Source organism: Rousettus aegyptiacus, unplaced genomic scaffold (assembly GCF_014176215.1).
Source record: "Rousettus aegyptiacus isolate mRouAeg1 unplaced genomic scaffold, mRouAeg1.p scaffold_m13_p_2, whole genome shotgun sequence".
Classification (NCBI taxonomy): Eukaryota; Metazoa; Chordata; class Mammalia; order Chiroptera; family Pteropodidae; genus Rousettus; species Rousettus aegyptiacus.
This window is the reverse complement of record NW_023416295.1, coordinates 30852750-30877848: the sequence shown is the minus strand read 5'-3', so window position 1 is coordinate 30877848 and position 25099 is coordinate 30852750. Positions and strand designations below refer to the sequence as shown.

The 25099-nt window shown below is 35.1% G+C and overlaps 2 protein-coding genes across 2 annotated transcripts in view; one reads left to right on the top strand and one right to left on the bottom strand.

Moving 5' to 3' along the window:
- The window catches only part of SLC39A10 (solute carrier family 39 member 10), a 49449-nt gene extending 44385 nt beyond the window's left edge, over window positions 1–5064 (top strand). Inside the window, exon 10 of the mRNA XM_036235993.1 lies at window positions 2290–5064. Coding sequence (XP_036091886.1) covers window positions 2290–2448 — 159 coding nt within the window. The 3' untranslated portion in view covers window positions 2449–5064. The remainder of the gene's footprint in view (window positions 1–2289) is intronic.
- Window positions 5065–5081: 17 nt separating this feature from the next.
- The window catches only part of DNAH7 (dynein axonemal heavy chain 7), a 202474-nt gene continuing 182456 nt past the window's right edge, over window positions 5082–25099 (bottom strand). The window contains exons 59-65 of the mRNA XM_036235992.1: window positions 24321–24506; window positions 22683–22820; window positions 18962–19192; window positions 15965–16117; window positions 14366–14543; window positions 7783–7886; window positions 5082–5497 (exon numbers count right to left, since the gene is read on the bottom strand). Of these exons, the coding sequence (XP_036091885.1) occupies window positions 5291–5497; window positions 7783–7886; window positions 14366–14543; window positions 15965–16117; window positions 18962–19192; window positions 22683–22820; window positions 24321–24506 (1197 nt within the window). The 3' untranslated portion in view covers window positions 5082–5290. The remainder of the gene's footprint in view (window positions 5498–7782; window positions 7887–14365; window positions 14544–15964; window positions 16118–18961; window positions 19193–22682; window positions 22821–24320; window positions 24507–25099) is intronic.

Here is a 25099-nt window from a genome sequence, read left to right as displayed (position 1 = left end):
GTACATAAGAAGCAAGAGGAAAGACATATGAGAAAGCAGAATAATAAATAGCATCATTCTTTGTCCAGTGGGTCTACTCCTGAGACTGTATTCTGAGGAAATGACCTAAAATGACTACTGCTAATAAAACAAGCAAGCAAACAAAAAATAAAACTGTATTAAAGTATTTTTTGCAGTAGTATTTGTAACATCACAGTTATGTTAGAAACACCCTAAATGAGAAAGGGGACAAATTATTTCACATGTGTTTTAGGATTTAATGACACTGAAGTTATGTGTTTTCTAACATTAGTGGAAGAAATGGATTAAAAAATTCTATGCGTAGAGTCATCAGGTGGATATTGGCCAGATCACGACAGTAACACAACATGCCATACTATAAAGATCAGGGTTTATTTTTAAATTTTGGAAAGCCATTAAAAGGTATAAGTAACAATGACATGCACACATTTTTGTTTTAGAAAGACCACTTTGGCTGTAGAGAGGAAGTTTTGATTGATTTACAGCCATTTAATAAGGTAGCAACAGTAGCAGAAGTTTTAGTTTGAGGTACCTTTAGGATATCTAGGTGGAGGTATCTGGTTTCAGGGAGCTTTGGATAAAGCTGTTTCTCAATTAGTAAGGAAACGAGTATGCCCTTACCAGTGTGTACCGGCTGGCTCTTAGCGGTGGTTAAATATGGGCCTGGACATTCAGGATAGAATTGAATGCAGGGAAAGTGCAGTCTCTATTCTAGCTGGTATGTACACATATTTAGGGGGATATTTCTGTGAAACATCCCATAGGAATAGTCAGAATTAAAAGTTTTTGTAAATATATAAAAACTTGGAGGAATTGAGGAGAAAAGATAAAATAGTCTTACTAGAACCATAGGTAGGAAGTTGTCAGTTTCGTCTTAATCCAGGGGTTGGTAAACTTTCTGTAAAGGATCAGATAGTAAATATTTAGGTGCTGTGGACAATGTGGTCTTTTTCACAGTTAATTGGTTCTGCCATTTGTAGTGGTTTCTGTCACAGCCACTTAACTGCTGGACAAGAACAATAGCCTGTATTAGCTGTTATACGCTACTGCCATAGACTTAAACAGAAGACATGACCAGCGTGAAGTATTCTTAAATAGGACCCTCAGGAGATTGTTAAATATACTGTAGCATTGTCAGAGCATGATAGATTAATTCAAAGATTAATTATACTCATTATTTAATAATAAATAATGTTTTTTCTTCTCAGGCAGGCATTGTGTCCTTAATACTACATTTCTCCTCCCTGAATCCCAAAATGCCCAGCTACTGTTTGGAGTAAAGCTTAATGTCTAAGAAAGTAGCATATCAATGCCCTCTTTCTGTAGATATTCATTGCAAACTTGAAAAACAATAAAACAGAAAAGTAAAAGTGAAAATTAGAAGTAGCATTTCTTTCATAATTTTTATTAGGTTTGGGTAGAAATAATTTATGCTTTAATAATGCACAACAAATCTTATTACTTAAAGATTTAAACTTTATACTTTGAACTATGGATTATTTTTAAATGTAATAGTATATGCTTATGCTTTTGAACTATAAACTTTTCAATGCTCTGTGCCTTTAAAGATATCAGAAACTTTCAATTATTTAAAATTGTATCACTATTAAGAGAATAGAGTACACTGTGAAAACCGTGTGCATAACTTGGTATTAGTTATGCTGGATATTGGATAACTTTGATATGCTGTTTTTTGTGTCTGTTATTGAAAGGAAGATAATGGTGCTTAAGGGCATAGAGATGCCAATTTGGAATTGTCTTCAAATGTCTGTCTTTGCTATTGTGTGCAGTTGGAAATGAGAATTTTAAATGAAAAAGGATAAAGAAATGATAGAATTTTGAAATGGTTATCCCCAAAAGGAATTTTACTTTCTCAGTGAGCTTTAGATAGATAAGTAAGTCTGGGAATATTTTTTTCTGAGAGTTTTATTGGCAAATAATAAGTTGTATCATACTTTAGCATAAAGTAAATGTTAGAATTGATAAAGTCAGTGGACAGTAAATAACTAAAAAATGACCAATGTATATGTGTGTGTCTTAGGGGATAAGGAGGGGACAGATTTAGTATTTATTAATGCATAGCCAGAGCATAAAATTGCAGTACTTAACAAAAGTATGTTAGCATTGTATTCAATAAAATAATTATTATATTTGTAGTTATGTTTTATTCATTAGTGTTCTTAAGTAGGAAAATGTAAAAAAAAAAAAAAATGAGCAGAATATTGTACAAAATTGCTTGTAAGTATCTGGGTGGTTTTTTCTTTCCAGCTTCCAGAAATGTTGCATGGTGATGGGGACAATGAAGAACATGGTTTTTGTCCAGTGGGACAGTTCATTCTTCAGAATTTAGGATTGCTGTTTGGATTTGCCGTCATGCTGGTGATTGCCCTTTATGAAGACAAAATTGTGTTTGACCTCCAGTTTTGATCATTCCCCGTAATCACTGTTGATTACGAGAATGTTACCATGCCGCTTTGCATCTGTTTCTTGTACTGTATGCACATTGCTCAAAGAAAAGTCAGTGGCTTGCACTACTTATAAGTTCCATAGATTTGAGCTAAACCCCAAGATTGGTGCTCAGTACTGTTTTCCCTGTGTGAAGGGGTCTTTTAAAATATAGAAAGCTTGTGATAAAGAAAGGAGAAAATGGGACTCCATGAACCATTGTTGATATAGGTTGGATTAAGGCTTTTTAAAAAATAATCATATAAAACACTAGTCTCTTTATTAGTAGAAACTTCTGTGGCTATGCAGAAATAGAAATTGAACCAAAAAAATCACTTAAACTTTAAGAATATTTTAAATGGACTTTGGGCAGACTTTTCTTTGTGCTAAAAGTGAATTGTAGTGTCCTTTAATTCAGCTACATATATACATATGGTAATAGGGATCAACCGAAGACTTTGAAATTGCATAAAGTAGACTATAGGACCTAGAGGAAAGCTCAGGCTGAGTTAGAGTGTGAATTTAGCATTGGGAAAAGCCCTTATTCTTGAATCTAGAGTTACTATTTTTGTATATATTTGCATAGTGGTTAAACTTGCAGCCTCAACTACTGAAATTTGTGATTGTATGTTTGTGTGACCAGTTTAATGAAAGATTCATAATGGTTCTTTGTATTAATATTATACTTGGTGTTTGATTTTTTTTTATTTTTTTTTTAACTTTTGTGTTACAGTTTTGGGTGGGGGTAGGGGTGGAGCATGTGGTAAAATGTGGGGTAATTTTTTTCTTGTTAAAATTGTAACCCTCTAGAATATATCAGAGAAATGAAGAACCCAAACATGGTCTAAATATTCAATTTTCCTACTTTAACAGTACTAACTAGTTATTTGGGAAATTTAAGTTCTAAATGTATGCATTGCTTTACCAGTTTGGCATTGCAACCATGTTGTGGCTGGCAGTAGATCCAAATGTGCCATGTCCATAATCTGTACATGGAGTGTCAAAGTGGTTATGAGGATAACTCCATTTATACTGTGGCTATCGTAGTACCAAGTGACTTGGAGATATATTTAAATAACTCAACTGAAATCACTTGATCATTTTGTGCCAAGATATGCTGTTGGTACCTAATAGGGATTAGTCTCTTTTTTAGGTGCCCTTTTCTCCTACATAATTGTGATTGATTTGTGAGAAGTGCAAGCCATGTTTATTCTGAATTTTGACCTAATGATTTGTAGTACTAGCCATATGCATGTAGCTTTCTGTTTACACCTTGTGCCACATGGCCTTCATTTATGCCAGGTAAACTGTATTTTAACTATGTGCAGGTAGCTTTCTTTTAATCTGCTTGGCTACCAATGTAGCTGCTTTAAAAATCTTCTTGTTCAAATATTTAAGAGCCGAACTCTTTCCATTCCATTAAAATGTTTTCATTTAGTTGTCCTCCTTTCTTCACTTCCTTTCCTCTTACTTTATAAACAAAAACCATAAAACTTTGAGAGCAGCACATGCATTCAGGTATTAATAAAGTATTACCAGTGTTTCTTCTTTATGCTGTAACCAAGGGATCTTAGGTATTATTTCCTTAATTTATGCCTGAATTTGAAAAATTATTTCTGGCTTTCTCCATGATCTCCTGTAACAAATAGGATTTTATATATACATAGATTATTTTCAGCATTGGGCACTGAATCAGGACAGTTTTCATCTCATTGCTTGGCCCTTCAAGCAGCCTAGCTAAAAGGTGCTGATATTTTATTTAGTACTGCCAGCTTCAAGTGATTCAAGTATCTTGCTTTCTGAACCAAGATATATTTATAATTCATTTTTGGGTTTTTATACCCAAGGAAGATTCTGCATTCCAGCATTATTAAATCTGCTTAATTGAAGTACTTTTCTGAAAAGCAACAGCTGGAATATATTCCCAGTCTTAAAGTAAATGCCTGATTTAAAGCAAATAGGTTATGCTGAAGTATGTAACATTTTATATTTTCTCAAAAATATCGTATCTTTATTTGCTAGATTTTTTTTTTTTTTTTTTTTTTTTTTACATTTTAAGAGGGCTGTAAACAGTTGCTGCTAGTATTTTGTTAGGGTTCCACCAGTATTTAGTTTTCACATCATTCTAATGTATAATTTCAAGTCTTACTAGACAATCTGAATTCCACTACATTTCTGTTTAGCTCCAACATTCCATTTAGCTTGACCAGCCTAATTTAACATGTGTTCGTTGGAGGTTATTAATGTTACTTGTACAATGCTGTCACTGTGTGACATCCATATCAATTTTGGTGTATATCACATTGCGTTCAATCAGCTGTGATTATGCTTAGAAATACTGTAGTAACTAGATGCAGTGTGAATTTTTTTCCATTAACAATGTCAGTGGCTTAAACGTGATTATGGTCCTGCAAGGTGATACTTGCTAAAATATCTAAACTTTTTTTTTTGTTGTTGTTGTAACTGAATCATTTTTTTTAAATTTTAAAGATGAAAATGATCAAATGCTGTTTTTTTGCATTGTCAACAGTGGTGTGTCATTTTATGTATGTTCCTAATGCTTATGGAACGCTCCCAAAATAAAGTTATTCAAAAAGAGCAAATACATCAGTGTGTTTTCTTTAGTATAATCTTTATTTCAGGACATTTCTTCACACTGTAGTATGAATCATTTTAAACATAGGCTGCATTCGCACATTAATAAATTTATAGTTAAGTATCACTTTAGTCAAATTGATTAAATCAAGTAAATTTTAAAGGTAGAATATATTTTCTACTCAACAATCTAATAAGAAATAGGAACAGGGAAACGACATCTTCCTAATTACGAATTAAGTTGACATAGCAACGCTACACCCCGTCCAATCCAGTGTTCTTGAGGTTGGTCAGAGGGAAGAGTCATGGCAATCACGAAATTCGTAGAATGGCCAGTAGTAGATAATGTTCCTCTTCGCTCACTTGTCTTATACAATGGAGCAACATAACTTGGTCGTTCTGGTATATCTACTCTCTTACAGGGCTTTAGCCACATCTGGAAAAAAAGTGCATAAAACTTTTGTAAGTCAAGGCTCTTGTATTTGAGCATACGTACAGTATTGTTGAGTAATGTTACTTATGTCTGCAAATTTCTGTAGTCCAAATTGATTTTATTTCTGTCAGTGCTGCCATTGTTCAAAACATTTTTTCTAGAGCTCTCAGAACTATCTTCAGAACTAGTTTAGAAACTAAATGAGAAAAAAGTCATTTTCACCTCTTCTGTCAAAAAGCATATTACCCATCTATTTATTATCACCTCTCTACCATACCTAACCTGGGGATGACTTATGGTGCTTACAATAACAAAAGCCAGATAAACTTTCAAAGGAGAGAACAGCTGCTATGGCTACTCAAAATCATGTTTTATTAATTAAAGGCCAATCCCAAAAATTCTAAAGGATTTTTATTGATGATTATAGGACTAGATCATTTCCCCATTTCGGATGAATATTTTAAAGGGGCTATTATGTTTATTGTGCTGTTTAAACAGTTGCATTCCTTTATACCTATACAATGTGCCCACATTGTTTTTAGAAAGTCATGAGCTAAGTTACTAGAATGTTAAGCATTGTTGAACCATACCAATCACAAAAATAGGACTTGGGGGCAAGTTGATCTCTGAATGTAAGAGTAAAAAACAAACTATGATCATAAAGGTGAAATAATGCTTTGTTTTAGAATTTAATTAATTTCTTTTTCTATTGTAATAATAGCAATCCATGGGGGGATATGTCTTGACAGCCCCACTATTGAGAGCCCTCTTTTAGGTTTTTCAGGTCAAAACAGATTGTGTGAAGGAGCAAATGAGGATGTCAATCTCTCTTTCTCCCATGTAATTGTGGAATTCAGATGATTATAAGGAGGATTTGTAAATCAGTTTTTTGCACGTAGTTAAATATGAGGACTTATAACACTCAAGTTATAACACTCAACCAAAAGTGAATTTTCTTAGAGAATTTTCTTAACAAGTGATTTCCTTTTGCAGAAGAATCATCCACTTATAAATTTCTTTTGCTCTTCACTACAACTATTTGAGCTTGCTGTGAAAGAAAAAAAAATTTGAAAGAAAAAAAATTTGACTGCAATCAACTTCTGGAATTGTACATCTGCCCTTGTAACTTTCAATTTGGGTCTCATATTTGAAACTCTCTGCCCATGGTATCTTTACCTCAGGTTTCTTGCAATTGATTATCTTTTACTGTACCTGTTAGAGCTGCTCTGAAGGATGTTTGCCTGTCGGAGCTGTTCCCAGTGTCCCACAAACAGAATTTATGTAAATCCACAGCCTATATTTTATCACACCATCCCAGACAACCCATTCAATTGTGTGAAAATCTATCTAGCCATTTTTACATGATGTGGTAACAGATGGAAACTTATTATTTATATAGCTTAGTCTGCTCATGCTGCAGATAGGTGCCTAGAAATTTTATGTGGGTGGTTTTCATATAGTCTTTTATTCTGTGAATTTCACAATTTTAGCTCAAGGTATATGTAAGAAATATATAACGAACCATATATATGTGGATACATATATTTAGTCAATCCTCATTACTTCTGAAGTCTATATTTGCAAGTCTTCCTATCACTAAAATTTATTCATAATCCTAAAATCAATATTCTGCACATGGTCATTTGCAGGCGTGCTCAGAGCAGCAAAATGCGTGAATCACCAGACGAGCACATTCCCAGCTGAGGCTGAATCTGTGACACGCTGCCTTTCTGTTTTATCTCTTATAACTAAACAAGTATCCTTTTCATGGTTTATTTAATGCCAAGTTTTAAACATTTTTATGGGTTTCTTTTTGTAGTTGTTGATGGTGATTTCGCTGTTTACAATGGCCCCCAAGTGTAATGCTGAGGTGCTGTCTGATATTCATTCCTCGGTGCAAGAAGGCTGTGATGAACCTCATGGAGAAAATACAATAAACTTCCTTCAGGCATGCATTACAGTGCTGTTGTCCATAAGTTCAATGTTACTGAATCAACAATACACATTAAGTAGGGGGCCTTTAAACAAACACCAATGAAACCAGGTTTTGTATTGATCAGTTAACAAAAATGTGACCAGAGGATCATGGAAACTTAACCTTTAGTTTCTCCTAGGTGCAGTGGTTCAGCTTTCACTAATTCGGTGTTGGCTTTGTAAAACATAATTACCCTGAATGACAAGAATTGACTGTGTGTGTGTATGTGTGTGTGTGTGTGTGTGTGTGTGTGTGTGTGTGTGTAAAATAGCACTCCCCCTGTCCTCCACGTATATCTTAGAAAAATACTAACCACAGGCACTGTATCATAAAGAATTTTGGGATGTGATTCTGCAAGTTTCTTTATCTTTCTACTCCAAGAAGCTCCATCCAGAAATAGTCCATGAATTAAAACACCTAAATATAAAAGAAGCAGGTTAACACAACACTTTAAATATGCATATCGATTATGTTCTGAATCGGAAATTCCTATGGATGAATACTATGCAGATTATACTAGGTCAGCAACTTAAGACTTATTCTAAAACAAAAGCAGAGTTCTGAGTGCTTTGTCTTAGCATCCATGTTTCAAGAATATTTATACTTTGCCTAGTCAATTACTAGTAAAACTAAATGCAGAAGACAAAAGAGGAAAAGAATTGTAAATTAGTCTATGGGAAGTTAGCAGTTTGTGTGAACACCATCAGATGTATACTTTTAATTGGCTAATGGTTATAACATCAGAGGCCATGGAATCTGCAAGAAGAGTTCTTAATGTACTTGTAGGGATCCAGTGGCTTCTAGGCAGCATGTGAATAAAATAACTTGCAAATCTGTAATGTTGTGAGAGTTAAGTTTCTCCTCAATTTTGGAATTTATTCTCACTGCAGAGACTCATGGATGAATTCCCTCTAGTATGTAATGTTATATACTAACAGCTAAAGGACACAAATTAGGAAATCAGTAAAACCCAAGAATTTTCTCTGGCTATCCATTTAGCAAAGCCTCACATGTTTGATATAGGTATCTGTACACGAAAGCATTCATTGTAATTGTTGCACAGATGTAAAGTGAAGCAATGTGGATCTTTAACCTAGGTTTTAGTTCCCAATTTGCTGTGTGACCTTGAGCAATTCATTTAACTTTAAACTTGTTTTGTCACTTGGAGAACAGCTGGGAAACTTGTAAAACAATAATGCTTGCTTTGTCTACCTTTTTGAGTTGTTAGGATCTAATCAGCTAATACTGCTGAAAGCACTTTGTAAAATAATATATAAAAATCCACTTTGGCAGTGCTGTTCAACAGGATTTTTTACAATTATGGAAATGTTTTATGCCTGTACTTTCCAATATGGTAGCCACTGACTATTAAACACCTGAAACATGGCTAGTGAGCCAAGGGTTTGAATTTTAAATTTTATTTAATTATGCAGTTATGTGCCACTGAATTATGGGGTTATGTCTTGAGAAATGCATTCGTAAGTGATTTTGTTCTGTGAACATCACAGAGTGCACTTATACAAACCTAGATAGTAAAGTCTACTACACATCTAGGCTTTATGGTATAGCCTTAGCTCTTAGGCTACAAGCCTGTATAGCAAGTTACTGTTCAATACAACATGAGTTTAAATCAAGCACATGAGAAATGATGTAATCAAGAGACAAGTAAACACTCGATGTATAAGGCTGTTGCAGCGTAAAGCAACAATGTTTTACAGCAAACTTTTTTTTATATAAGTAGGAAGAGTACACTCTAAAAATAATGAACAGTATAGTAAATACATAAGCCAGTAACATAGTTGTTTATTATCATTATCAAGTAATATGTGTTGTACATAATTACATGTGCTATGCTTTTGTATGACTGGAAGTGCAGTAGGTTTATTTACACTAGCATCACCACAAACGAGCTTAACATCTTGCATTAAGCTACAGTGTCACTAGAAGATAAAAATTTTTCAGATCCATTATAATCTTAAGGGACCACCGTCCTATACGCGGTCTGTCATTGACCTAAACGTTATGTCGTTTATGACTAGTTAAATGTAAAAAGCTATGTGTGGATAGTTCAATGATAAATTTTGGGAAGAATTACTTTTTCTCTAGGGTTTAACTGATGGAAAGAATAGTTGGAATAAAATGTCAGTTTCATTAATTGGCAAAGCATTTGTCCAATAACTTCCCAGAGTATTACTCTGATAAAGCTGAATTGCAAAATGCATCTTTAGCCTGGAGCAATGTGAGGGTTCACCTGCCTGAGGGAGAAATAGGTCTGCAATCACAGCCTCCGAGCTAAACCTCTCTAGTCAGATCTAAGACCTGAAAGCCAGTCACAATAACCGATGGGAACAGGGAGAGTAGAGAGGACCCTAAAGATAGATCCAAGAGAGCCGTTTACCACTGGCCTCACTGATTTGTAAGCATAGCCCAGTAAATCTCTGCCATTAACCAGCTGGTTATCTGTTTCTCCCTTGGGAAAGAAAACTAATGTCTCAGAGAGTAAACGGGAGAGTTCATGTCAATACCTAAGAAAAGTGGCAGTAGGGACAACGGTCTCCTCCAACACAATAACAATTTTATAGGAAAGGGGATGGGAATATTCAAATACATTTTTACTTCTCATGGTCAATAAGGGCCTTATGGAAAACACAACATATAGAAGGACAGGTAGATGTTAATAGGGTCCTGGTTCACAGCCGCTCCTACTCTGCGTCACACCTTTGCCATCTATGAGATACGGTCAGCACCGCCACAGCTACAGCTTCTCCGGCCCCTCTCTTGCTCATTTCTTGCGCTCTTTCCTGCCATGTAGTGCTCTCCATTGATAACTGAGGTACCAAGTTTCAGATATGAAGATCTTAGGTAAATACGTCTAGAACAAATGATGCCAAATCTAGGTAGATTTATGGTGACAATGTGGCCACTTTGCGTCACTTTAAAAGTGACCTTTTGATTATGTTTAATTTAATCTTAACGTAAATCAGGATGACTTCTTGATGAGCCCCAGAACCCAGCAACAGGTACACACTAAAGTGTAAACTCAAGAAGACAGACTGGTGGATAGAGACAGAGACAGTGCTTATAGCCCAAGCAAGCTGTTCTCAAGCCGGAATCCGTGCTACTTCCATCAGGGTCCCATGAGAAAGCTGTTCCTTGGGAAAAGGCCATTGCATTGTTCCAAATAAATCCAGGTATCTCATTCTCTTTCTGGTAGTTAGCTAACTAGGAGGGGGAAACTGGAATGAAAAAATGAATAAGCTGTGAATATCTGTATTTATTCGTGAAAATGTATGTGTGTGTGTGTTTCTGTGTGTACAAAATAATAGAATTCATGATTTAGTGACTATCAGCAATTACAGATCAAACTTGGACTGAAATTTGGTATTCAGTGAAATGGTTTTATTTAACTGATGGCTACTCTTTATTATACAATCTGGAACACTGAATGGTCTTTGTTGCTCTTTAAATAAGTTGTGATTTATATATACTCCACTATTTTCAAGATAATTTTGGATTTTAATAAATATGAATCTTTAATAAGAACGGTTGAGGGTTAAATTAGTTAATCATTGTAAAAAGAAACACTAACTGCTCTGCACTCTAAATTCAGTGTGTAATGATTGGGAATTCACTAATTTGATCTTAGATATTAGCTAGTTTATAAACTTTAGTCAGTGCTTTTATAAACTCTATCTTTCAGCTGAGTTCAAAAACATCACTCTCAGGGACATCATCATTACTCCTCAGACTTTAATCCAAATGTCGCCTTCTACTTTTGTAATAATGGAATGAGGAAAATTTAGAAAAATAATTCTTGCATCTGAATTAAATGCTTCGGAATCAACCATGGTGCTTTCAAGAGGCTTCCTTAGAAATATGATGATGTTTTCAAACTTCTACAAAAACACTTAATGGGCCATAGAGAAAGCTGTTAGCTGAGCATGAGAACCAGAAGGCCTGAGGTTTGAGTCTCAACCCTGCCAGTTTGCTAGCTGCAAGACCTTGGGTGAGTTATTTAACCTTTCTGGGCCTAATTTGCCACCTCTGTATAATGGGAATAATAGTAGTATCTGTGAAAATTAACTGTAAAGGGCCAGGCAGTTTCTGGAAGTCAGTAGTGGCGAGGGCAACCCTCTTCCCTACTTTGATTTGCCCTTACCCAACTTAAACACTCCCTTCCTCCCTTTCCAAATACTTAGTTTGAACCAAATTATTTATCCTTCTTGGTATGTTGCTAATTTATCCACATTTTGACTTTTAAGAGGACGGGGGAACTGCTATTTATTGGTGTCTTTTACAGCATGTAATATAGTGAGCTGAAACAGAGAAGGTATTTTTTTTTAAAAAGACCTATATAATTAAAGAAACATAAACAATTTAGCAGAAAGTTGTTAAATGCCCTTCAGGCATGCAGCACTGTGCTCATTCTGAGTGTGTCAGGAATAAAAGTATTCTGAACAAATGGCCAGATTAATGATGGGTTAGGCATCTAGGGATGGGGGAAATGATTACTTTTAAGACATCATTCGTCTCAATGATTTTCTTCCTTTTGCATATATTGTTCTTAAATAATTTTCTTAATACTTTTAAGTATTAAAGAAGATTGCAATAAACGGTAACTTAGAAGATTGGGTTAGATTCCATAAATTTGCAGCTTTTGAGGGCCTATTATGTGCCATATGCTCTGCTAGGACCTAAGGGATAAAGATGAATACAAATTTAGTTGTCTGAATTTTCAATGGAATATTAATGGTGACATACTCTGTTTATATTTTTAAAAAATTTCTGTCGCTTTGGCATAAATTAAGGATTATAAGAATATAGTGACACGAGTAGGGAGGCAAGGTAAAATACTAGAGCAGAAGCGTCTATATAAAATGGTGGAGGCAGTAGGATCACGAACGAGCCACTGCATTTGATGTGAGAGTGTGAGGAGGAGGAAGAATGAGGAAAAAGTTATGCGTTTCTGGCTGGATGGCAGTGCCATTCATTAAAGATCATTATAAGCTTTACATATACAGGAGACACGAAAGTGGAGATGTCAGGTGGGCAGTTGGATATAGAGGGCTCTGTATCTTTCTTAGCAAAAAGGTCTAGACTGGACATTTAAACTTGGAAGGTATCAGCTAGGAGATAATATTTAAAGACATATAAAAGTATGAGGTCACTTGAGGGAGAGGACAACACAATTAGAAAAGAGAAATAGTCCCAGGACAGAGTTCTTAGGAACCCACTATTTAGAGGATAAGCTAGCAATGAAACATGAATTATTTCCAGTGAGAAAAGGAAAATCAGGATAGGGTAATGTCTTGGAAACCAAGGGAGAAGAAAGGACATCTCCAGAAGAGGAAGTTGTCAACTGGTAGAAACTGCTAAGAGATTAAGATGAAGACAGAAGAGAATTCATAGTATTCGTCAAAATGGAAGTCATTAGTGATTTTGAAAAGAATAGCATCAGTTGATTGGTGAGGATGAAAGGCAGATAGGATATAGGAAGTTCGAACCTGGAGATAACATGTAAACACGATTCTTTTGAGAATTTTTCTATGAAGGTAGCAGAGACATGAGACAGTAGCCAAAAGGACGCTAGTGTTTAAACAATTGGAATTCTTTATTGACTTGTTTCAAGATGAGAGATTTAGAGCATGTTGCATACTGGTAGTAATAACCCAGTGCAGAGAGCAATGCTGTTGATTTTAATAAAAGAGGGCACAACTGAAGGAGCAAAATTCCTTGAAGGAGGGAAAAAATGGGTGCAGATGTGAACAGATTTACTGATTTGGTGTTGCTAAAAGCTCTATTCTGATGTCTTCTTATTTTTTTTCAATAAAAATTGAGGCAATCTGTGGGGGCAGAGGGAAGATAACTCTTGTTTCAAGAATGGAAAAGCAACTTTCCCAGGAGATTCTGGGAGGATTTCTTCATAGTGTTATCAACCCCTTGAGATTTGTGACAATCGATATAAAGCAAAATCAGTTGGCACAGTGTTGTGATTATCCCACACTGTTGTGATGACATGTCTACTTGTTAGTATCTCCTACCAGAGTATAAGTTAGTTGAGGGCCAAGTTCCTGTCTAAGTTGTTCACTGTTCATATCCCCAGAGTGAGCCTGTGAATTCATCATTCAGCGCTGAATAAGGAAGCAGAACTGTCTTTGACACATCAGTTATAGCAGGATGCATTAATGGTCATTTAGAGATAAATGTCATTTATTTAAAGACAGCCCTACTTCGGTAACATTGGGAATCTGTAGCATTTAAAAAATAATGCTTGTTTAAAATAGTACCCCTGCCACTGAATTTGGAATAAAACATTAAGATATCCTCTAATTATCGAAAACATAATCAATTAAAAAAAACCATAAATTTCCTCATAATCTTTCAATCACAAAACAAATATTCCTAATAGATATTAGCTTTTTAAAGTTTTCTAGCAATGTACATGACAGGAAAAAATACATGATTTAGGGCTCTGAAAAGGTATCCTCTTTGAAGGACCAGGAAAATCTCCTTTTCAATGTGCAATCTAGATGCCCCAAAGTCTCCATAAGTTTATGGTCAATAATCCCATGTATTGTTAATTTCATTATTGCTTTATTCCTAACTTTTTATTAGAAATAATTTTAAACTTACACAAATTTGCAAGTGTAAAACAGTACAAAGGACATATACTCTTTATTCAGGTTTCTTTTATCAACATTTGCTTTATCACATTCTCTCTTTTTTTTTTTCTCTTGCTCACTCTCTGTCTCTTTATACATTTTTTCTCAATCATTTGAAGGCAAGTGATATATGTGGTGATTAATTTTTTAACCGATGAACAAAGTAAGTAAGAATGTTATATTTTTGTTCAGTGCCTAGACACATAAGCCAACTCATTCTGTCACTGTACTTACCATCTTCTGGAGCACTTTTATATTCTTTGTCTTCCATCACTTCATAGTCAAACCCAAGAAGGTCAATTGGGATGGTGTGTTTTCTGGCATAGTTCTGCTGGGCGCCAGTCAGGAAGGCTTGTGTGAAGAAGAAGCCGGAGAGCCAGAAGACCGGTGGAGGGCCGACCTCGTACCATTGCTATAGTGTCAAAACACAGGTGTCCTAACAACAGAGCTTTTCAACTTTGAATGCAACACTGCTTAATAAAATTTGTCCCCAAAACACTTCCTCTATTATCTTTTAGGCAAACTAACAACGGAGCTAACACTTTGAGAAATATAAAGCCGTATTCTGACGGTTTTAAAAATAAGTAGCATAGTCAGTGTTTTGTTCTGATGTGTTTCATGTCCATCGCATTAGGTTGGGTATCACGATGTGCATGAATGCAGATATAAATGTCTGTTTTAGACGAACCCCATGATTCCTTCAGAAAAGCTCCATGCAGTAGTGAATGTCTAATATATATTATTGCATAATCTGTTACATAGTTGAATAGAAGATCCTTAGAAAGTCTAGTCAGATGGTTAAGTTTTTCTTTTTTACTATTTTTTCTCTCTAGTCATTAGTACCCAGTACAATATTCCTTTGGAAGTTTTCCGTCCTATTTTACCAAAATACGATGAAATCTAACATTTGGAAACACAATATCGTACATGGAACTCCCAGAAGAAACAGAGTAATGAGAGCTTAAGATCTTTATAAATATCAAGATACCTGGATATTCTGTTCATATATTATAATAAGTTAGTTGAATATTGATTTTAACTAGATAGTAAATTACAGAAGTCAAGCCAAAGAAACAAATTTGAAGAACTTTTCCCTATCACAGTTCAAGGTGGAATCTTCATTTTTCAAAAACAATCTTAATGCTTTTGTATCAACTCTAGTACAGCAGAAGGCCTGTACTATGAAAGGGAAGTTCAGTCATTTTATCCCTGCAGAAATTCTTTCACAGGTAGTTTTTGATGCATTACATACAATATCTTGGACATTAATTAATACTTCTAATGAATACAGTTGTTAGTGAGAACCGGAGTTAAGCACATGTATTGCCAGATAATTAGCAGGTAGAATTCTGCCCACCCAACATTTCCAGGACAAGTAGCCATGAGGTTATTACTGTCTTGGGCTAAACCAGCAATCTAGTGATGTAATGGCCTGGAAAAATGCTGGACAAGGAGGAAATAATGCTCCTCGCTTGTAACTTGACTGTCTTTCTAAGATGCTGTACTCTAGGGATCTATTTTGACCCTAAATATTTAATGGAAAAATCAACATAGCCAGTTGTTTTCTCTCTTCAAATGTCATTAACTTGAATGTCTGAATTCCCTGAACATGAATGCTGGCTCCTAAAGGAGCTTTCTGATATTCTACTTCTAATACTAGTATTTTGACAATTCAGTGTAACTGTTACATAAATTATTTGCAATATTAAGTAGTGGTTATTTGTGCCTGTGTTGCACAGGAAAACTAGAGAGTAATATTTTCACATTAGGTATCGTGGTGAAAAAAAACAGAATCAGAAGAAACTTAATATATGTGCATTTAGAGGAACTCACCTGCAAGAATTTTAGTCTTGCAAGGAAGTCGTTCACATAGCTACCAAGTGGTTTAAGGCTTGGGTATGATTTACCCATCCACATTCCTGGAATTTTCACATTCAGAATGCTGCTAACCACTTCTTCAAGATCTGTAGACATCACTACAAGCCCCTGAAACACATTTAACCTTTGGTTAACAGGATAGTATAGATTTTGGACAAATCCCTCTTAAATTATAATTATCCTTTGTTTACAATTGTAATTATTTAAGGTCAAGTCATATAGCAAAAAAAAAAAAAAAAAAGAGAGAGAGAGAGAGAGAGAGTGAAAAGAGAAAGTAACTTTCTTTTGTGCACAAGTCATGGAGTATTCAAACTATTCCTGAAAAAATATTTAAAAATTCAATCTAATTAAACTTTATGGGAAATTTTTAAATTGAGGCATAATTGACATATAACATCATATTAGTTTCAGGTGTACAACATGATGTACATACTGTGAAAGGATCACCACAATAAGTCTAGTTAACATCTGTCACTATACAGTTACGAAATTTTTTTCTTGTGATGAGGACTTTTAAGATCTACTTTCTTAGCAATTCTCAACTATGCAACACAGTATTGTTAACTATTGTCGCCATGCTGTACATTACATCCCCAGGACTTACTTAAAGTTGACCATTAAACAAAGTGGGGGTTAGCGGTGCCCACCACCCTTATAGTCAAATCTGTGTATTATTTAAGTTGGCCATCTGAATCCACGAATTCCCAACCACATTCAAAAGAAATCTAACTATGGATGGTGAACACACAATGCAATATACATATACTGTTAAAACGTGCATCTGAAACTTACTGGATTTTGTTAACCAATGTCACCATAATGAAAATTAATTAAAAGTAAAACTAAAAAAAAAAAAAAATACAATTGACTTTTGAACAACTCATTTAAAAAATCTGCATTTAAGTGGACCCATGCAGTTCAAGTTCATGTTGTTCAATTCTATTTTATAGCTGGACATTTGTACATTTTGACCCCCCTTCACGCATTTTGCCCATCTTAGAAAATCTTCTTAATTGATACTTGGCTACTCACTACTATTAAATCACAGCCTAACTATGACTTAGTTTATCTATCTATTAACTGGATAACTAATATATCTCTGCCCTGCCTTTTTAAAAAGAGTTTGATGAATACAAGTTTAGAAAAATAATATAAAGTGCTTTGAAAAGTTAAAATATCTTGGATTGCAATTATGAAGTCTAATTGATCTCATCCTATTTTGAATCACTGATGGACAGATGTCCAAACTCTGAGGCCCTTGAAAATTCCTGTCTATTTGATCTCGCATATAGGCCAGTTGCTGTCATCATTTCTGTTTTTTCTATCATTGGAGATATTATTCCAACTATCATATGGAGAAGTTTTTAAAGTAAATTTCATGGATTAACCACCCACATTTCATTTGCCTCCTTTCTTAAACCTACTAAAACAACAGTAAATAAATTTATCTTTTAAAGGCTTAAGCCCTTAAGTGCAGAAAAAATAAGGACTGGTACAATGGCAATACAATTTCGGGAGATAGAAAGCATCTGGACAATTGGTAGTTGACTTCGTAGTCAGGAGAACCCCAATATTAACCTGGCAGAGGGCAAAGCTAAGAATGAACTAGATATATATTGCAGAATCCCCCCCGCCCCCCACCGCCAAATACTTGGAATTGATGGCCCTAGGTGAAAGTGAGGAGAGGAGGATAGCTAAATAAAAAAAGATTGTTAAACCCGGTTTAGAATACAAACTCCTAGGTCTTCTCCCACAAAACTGCATATCACCTACGTTGAATGAGACCTGGAGGGGGGCGGGGCGGGGAATCCCTGGAGTAGGGTATACCAGCTCAGTTGGGGTGAGAACTGCTATACTGAAATCTGGAATTAAATGAATATATGTTTGTTGGATGCTGAGCTCCCAGAGTGCAGGAGGCCAAGCCTTTATCTTCCAGGAAGGATACAGGAAGAAAGAGGTCAAAGAGAAACACATGGTATTGGATGATTCTTAGCTTAACAGCCCAGACAGATTATACTACAGCCAGCCTAGTAGGCTCCTCTTTCAATGATTCATATGCGGCCATTTTTCTCTCCCTCCAATGCTACCACAAGAAACCCACTCAGTCGGACTATTTCAATCACATGGTTGCTTTCTGCCCACACTCGTGCTCCCTTACATCCTTTCTGCAGTGGTCAGAATGAACTTTTAAAAACGCAAAATAGATCATTTTACTTCATTGTTTAAAACCCTCTTATGGCTTCCCTTTACATTTATAAGTTAGAATAAAATTCAAAATCCTAACCATGGCTGACAAGGCCATCATGAAGCCATGGCTTCCTCTCTGTTCTACCATGTCCCTTGGGCTCAGTCCACTCTGGCCACAGTAGTTTTCCTTACTATGTCCCTGGACCATTCCAAGCTTGTTCCTCTCCCAGCCTTTGCACTTGCTATGGGCTCTGTCCACACATCTCATAGCTCGCCCCTCATACCAGGCCTCTGTTCAAGTTCAGAGAAGCCTAACCCAAAATGACTGAAAAATTTCCCACCCATCATACTCTACCCCTCATCCTGTTTTATTTTTTTTTCCTTAGAACTTATCACTTACCATTTACATTATATATTTTTATACATACATATATTACATAGTTTATTTGTTTATTTTTTAAATTGCTTGTCTTCCTTACTAAAACAAGCTCTATGTGGGCAGAGGCTTTGTTTTTAACACTTTGTGTCTTCTTAGCATGTATTCTATCCAGCAAATTATTATTATCTAACATACTGAATACTTATTCACCTGTTTATTAACTGCCACTCCCAGAAATCTATATGCTCTTCAAGGCCAGGAATTTTTTTTTTTTTTTAATCCCCAGAACTAAGAACAATGCTTGCATAGAATCTGTGCCCAACAAATCTTTGCTGAGTAAATAAATATTTAGTATAATGATTTTCCTTCGGTGTATTTCTCCTTACCTTGATTGCTTTTTGAATGTTAATGCACGATTCTCTTATGGTATGCAACAATTTATTGAACCGTCCCATCTCTTGGACAAGCACAGTGTTCATGCTCTGAGTGTAAGTTGTTGGGTATCTCCTCATCGCAGCCTCAATGTCAAAGTTGTTTGGAAGTTTACCCAAGATGTCACCAGTGACCTCATTTACTACTTCATCCGATGATTTTGCACCAGAATCCGCTGAACGGGACTGTAAAGAATCCAAACTGTCAATCAGAAATCTTCATAAAGGTCGAAGAATTGCTAGATAAGAAAATTTCTAAGGTAGATTTTAGGAGTACTGTTCTGCTATTTTATCTCTGGTTCTTCTCCACAAGAGGTTTATTGAAGTGAGGATAACAGGCATGGGGGTGGAGTTTCAGGAGAAAACAACTGTTAGCAAGGAGGAATAAGGGCGTGTACAGTGTGCAGAGGTGAAAGAGGATCTGAAGGAAGCAAATAAGCTTCACATTGTGCCACCTGGGGGTGGGGGTGAGGCGAAGTGGCTACTCCTGATAGAGGGAGAAAAGGCATTTACGTTAGTGGGGTGGCCAAGTGAGGATGGGTATGAAAACTCAAGAGCAGGAAATCTGATCTTGCTTTGAGAAAGCTTGCCACAAAATATAATAACTCTGGTACCTATTGGTTGCCAAAAGCAGAGATATAGTTTTCTCCTTGAACCAGGAGAGCAAAGAAAATAAGCTCATCTCCTCTAAGCAGTTGGAAGAGTTATGGAGAAGAGGCAGACTTTTGTGATTCATGTTGAAAGCAAGGAAGGGGAATTTCATTTCAATTTTTACGTTTATGTTTGTAGTGGCACTGTGTAAATGAATCTATATTTCTGGAAAACCCCTTTAAATCCTCAGAACAAATGAATGTATGTGTGTGTGTGCACACATGCGTGCACATGAGTGTGTCTGTTGAGAGAGAACAAGCACTATTAGAATATAAATAAATACATCTCATATTTTTCCAGTTCTAGGGAATTGCTTAGTCTTATTTCCAATTTTATATTTCCTGGTTTTTATATTGGATTTATTCTACTTTTACTAAAGTTTCTAGTGAGATTTTTAATGCTACTTACCACATATCACCATAAGATCTTATAAAGTTGCACAATAAAATATTAAATGTTGGTAGGTATTAATTACATATCAGGAAAAAAAAAAGATATGCCAATATAGTAATCCTTTATTATGATCCCAACTGCTAGGTTTACAACTAAATATATAAAACAAATTAGAGAACAAAGAAGATAATGAATATTTGGCCAAAACTAATGAAATATCTATTTCCATTGCATTTAAAGACTAATATGCTGATTTATATTTTGCTGTGCATACAAAATACTATAAACTCATTAAAGCATTCTTACTTTCTAATGAGAGCTGCACCTCCAATAAAAAAAGAAAAAAGAAAAGAAAAACAAAAACCAAATACCAGGCCTATACCAAAACCACATAATTGGGGTGATATGTTTTGAAAATAATATCTAACTGATATGGAGAATTAAGAGCAAGAAGGTGTTATTTTATAATTGTTTCACTTAGCTTTTTTCTTTTCGTTACTGTAGAGTTTGCACATATGTTGTTTGAAACCTTCTAAGGGTTCTTTTTATTAAACAAATAAAGATAAGTGGGATTCATTTTCAAAGTGACATCATAGAGTTTAACCTTTTCATTTCTAGTTATAATATTTTAAGTTGAAACGATTTTCCTATTCAAAAGAGTCAAGTCTGGCAGTTAAGGATAAGCAAAGGAGCTCTGCAAAAGTAACATTCTCAACTCCCAATATATTTCCGTCTAATTTTAAAAGTTGTTTTAGTTGAATACGTAATATAAATGTCATCATTAACTTGTTCTTCAAATTCTGTAGTTCTGGTCCATCTCTTTTTGCCTCTGAATCATGGTAAACCAAATGTGGAATCAGTGAACTATTACTATAATTGTACTTGCCAATCTGAGTGTGAGGATATTGAAGGAGGTTCTTTAATTACATACTGAGAAGATACCCCATGTGTATTTAAACTTATTTGTTTGGTTCTGAGTCATTTTCTGTTGGAATGAGCCCACTGTTTTATGTATTCTGTAATGTGGCACATCCCACCATGTTTAAATAAAGCGAAGATACTATTACTGTCCTGTCGTCAGACTTGTATATTCCATCTAATGTTCCTAAAAATCTATGCTCAGGCAATAATTGATTTTACTGCTAATAACATGTAAATGGACATACGAAATAGTCTCTATCTTTTTTGCCTTATGAGAAAATGTCATCTTATAGTAGATTAGAGTTAGCATGTACTCTTCCTCAATAATAGCACACCATTTTATCTTCCTAATTTGGTTCTTTTAGCTTTTTCTTTTTTTTCCAGCACCTCCAGTTATCTATCATCTAGGTCCCATCCTATCTTTAGAATCTAGATAGAGAATACAGCATAGTGGTTCAGAACACATATTCTGGAGCCAACTAGTAAGACTCAGACTGCTTGGCTTTGAGTTCTTGAAGGCTTGAAATTGTATTAGATGACCTTGGGTAAGCTACTTAGTCTTTCTGTGTCACAGTTGTCTAGCTGTACGATGAGAATAACAAGCCCTGACCTGATAGGATTCCACTGTTATATATAAGGTACTGAGAACAGTGCTGGCATACAGTAAGCACAATATAATATTAACTATTATCATTATTATTCCAAGATTCCATAAAAATAAAAAGATCAGCTAGAAAGCTGTTCGTGGGATGATTTGCTTGACTGAAGAAACATCCTTAACCTGTCAAAATTTCATTCAATCACTAAGGGACCTCTTGCCATTTGGACTAATTAGCTTTCAAAAATGAAAAACAACCCAACAAATGGCCTAGCACATTTTCTAAAAGGAGAAAAATACAAGAGAAGATCTTAACAGACAAGCAAGATTAAATATCATTCATTTAAATGTATGGACTCATGCCCGTGGCATGCTCAATTCTGATGCCTTGGAAGTTAACCCTACATCCTGCCCTCACCCTGATGCTTTCACCAATGCAGCTGCACGTCCATCAAGAGTCAACCATGTTTTTCTCTTAAACCTTTTTGTATTCATTTTATACTTACTACTGCAATTGTATCCTTTCAATATTATGTAATCTGATAAAATACTGATGTGTAAGAAACTGTTTCTATGTAAACTAGATTAAACGTCCTGGAATATTTGATAAAGATAAGTCATTTTAAAAGTTACTCTTAAATTAGTAAGAGACTAGAAAATAAAATAAACAAAATTCCAGATAAATTCTGGCTTCCCAAGTATCTTTGATATTCTTCTTCCATTTAAAAAAAAATTAAAAAGGGACATAATATGTCATGTATTTGGGCATGGTTTATGCAAGAAAGGCAAAATGGAACTACTTTCAGCAGAATGCTATCAAAGTATCTTCAGAGATACTCAAAGAATGTTACTCAAGAATTTCCTAGCAGCAGAATGATATTCAGAATTCTTTCCAAAATCAACAGATTAATGAAAAAAAAAAAAAAACCCACATATATATGTACTTTATTTAAATCCATATTTAAGGTATGTTTATATATTTTTCCTTTTCTTAAAGTGGTTCTCCACCTTAACAGATAGAATTATATATGTGGGCCTCTACCCTGCTGGCTCATGCTGCTTAGGGAGCATCCTCTCCGGCCTCAGAAACCAGTCTCTGAACAGATCACAAACCTGTGTGAGAAGAATGTTATCGAATAACAGTTGAGTTTCCGACTGATCTTTAGTGATATCTGCATTGGCATTCATCCCAAAGATTTCTGGCGCTGGGGTCAGTGGCAGAGTCTTTGTGTATTCAATATAGCTTTTGTGCTGCAAAGATGAATAACAGGGAGTCAGGAGGTTAGAAATCAATTATCCTGTAGAACTTTCTCACTGAAAAGAGATGATTTTCAATACTCAAGTTATTGAGTGGATGAGCCTGTGAGACTAGACACTGAATACTTTCATTTTCTTTCAACTTGGGCTAAGGTTAAAAAAAAAAAAAAAGATATGAACACATTTAGAGAGAGAAAAAAATGTACCATTCAATTGAAATGGATTTTAAAACAGAGAGAGAAATATACTGGTCTCTTCATTTAGAAATTTCTTCCAGGGAAATCATTCTGTGCTGCATTTTGCTGATGATTGTTCTTAATTTATTGCAATAACAATAAAATTTTTTCTGCTCTACTCGGATTTTTCTTTTTACTCTTATTATGTAAATCCACATAATTCAGAAAAGTTATCTGAAATTTATTTTCCTGTGACAACCATCATTAACAATGTATATTTTTTTATTCATATGCACACGTTTTATATTTTATTTACATGGACTTCTATCAAAATTCCATATCTTTCTTGATGCTCATATAATCATATACAGACACTCATATGTGTATATGATGATTGGGGTGGTCTTTGATGGTTTTTCTATAAAGATCATGTTATGTGGGTCCTTTGACAATTGATCACTGAAGATCTTGTGATCCATGACTTTGCATGTTGACTTGCTCCACCCGATCAATGACCTAGGCTCTGGGGTTAATTTTTCTCTTCTTCCCATTGATATATGTCCTCGGCTAGCATTAATCCTAGTGGATGATGGGGTTAGGGTTGGGGAGTTATCCTTCTTGTCTCTGTTGAATGTGGCCAGGTGTTTAACTTTCAATATGTGCCCTTTTGACTTCTGGAAACAAAAATGAGAACCAATCTGATTGTTCTGGCAATCCCTGGAAGCCTATTGTGTGAAGGTCACATCTTCCATTAGACAAGACTGGAAAAAAATAACAGAAGGGAACCTTGGCCTTGTGAGGCAGGTAGATCTGTGACTCTTTGCCACTTTCTGCTTGTGTTGCTTTGGATGAATCATTCGATTTTAGTGAACTTGCTTCCTCATTTGTAAAAGGGATATAATGATGGTACCAATGTTAATTTGATGCTCTACATGAGATAATTACACATAAGTACTTTGTAAATAATTAAGCATAATATAATTAACTATTATTATTAATATCATTTTTAACCCCTCTCACATATATTTCCATTTTAATTGGAGACAAAGGATTTTTACCCAAAAGACTGAATTCATGATAATAAAATATCAGGTCACTGAGGTAGCTATTCTCGGGTTAGGGCATTTCTGATAGGCCTCACATTACAGCCAGTAGGAAAGCACTAACTCTATTCATGGGGTTTGCTCTGTCCTTACAAGACTGAAGCAAGCACACACAATGGTTAACAAAAAACCAAGGCCTTTGGAAAAATCACCATTTTCTGTATCAGAGAAATTTCATATTTTACTGCGTCAGTTTTCTAGAAGGGCATACTTACATCGCCAGAAGGAGGGGCAAAATAAATGCCACTTGAGTCGAATTTATAGTCTGGATTTTCAACTAATTCTTTGTTGAAGAATTTGTTTAGAATGCTGCGCAGTGTGCGCCGGTCCCAGTCGTCGGTCACCCTGCCTCCATAATTGCATTCGCCGGTCATGTACCGTACAGCCTCATACGGCAGTTCCTAAAATTGAGAGGTCAAGTTGCTCAATCAGTTAAGTTTTCAGTGGCACCTTACACAGATTTGTGTTTCTTGTGTGCGTAAATGATTAAAGATTTTACAAACGTTTGCATTAACACAATTTCTTTTTATATACTTCCCTGTTAATTGTTGCAACTTTTCCCAGGGTCTTTTTCTTATTTTGTGATTTGTCATTTCCATTCAGTCAGTGAAGACAATAGAACCCTTATTAGCTTATAAACTCACTTAGTACTCAAACAACATTAATGGACCGCCTACTATGTGCCAGACACAAAATGAAATAACTATCCTTGAATGCTTTGCCCTGCTGACATTTAAAACAAATCTAATATAATTCAGAGATGTTGATATTAATTTCCTTCACTGCTTTTTTATATCTATATATATTTTGACAATTGGAATCACACTGGATATACAATTTCGCATATAAATTTTCACCAAATCTCATGAAATGTCTTCTACCATTTCATAAAAAACTCTTTGAAAATACTATTTTAATATCTGCCTTCTAATATTGAATACATCAGTTGCCTTTAATTTTCTACTGTTTTAAATTATTTTTCATTAAATATACA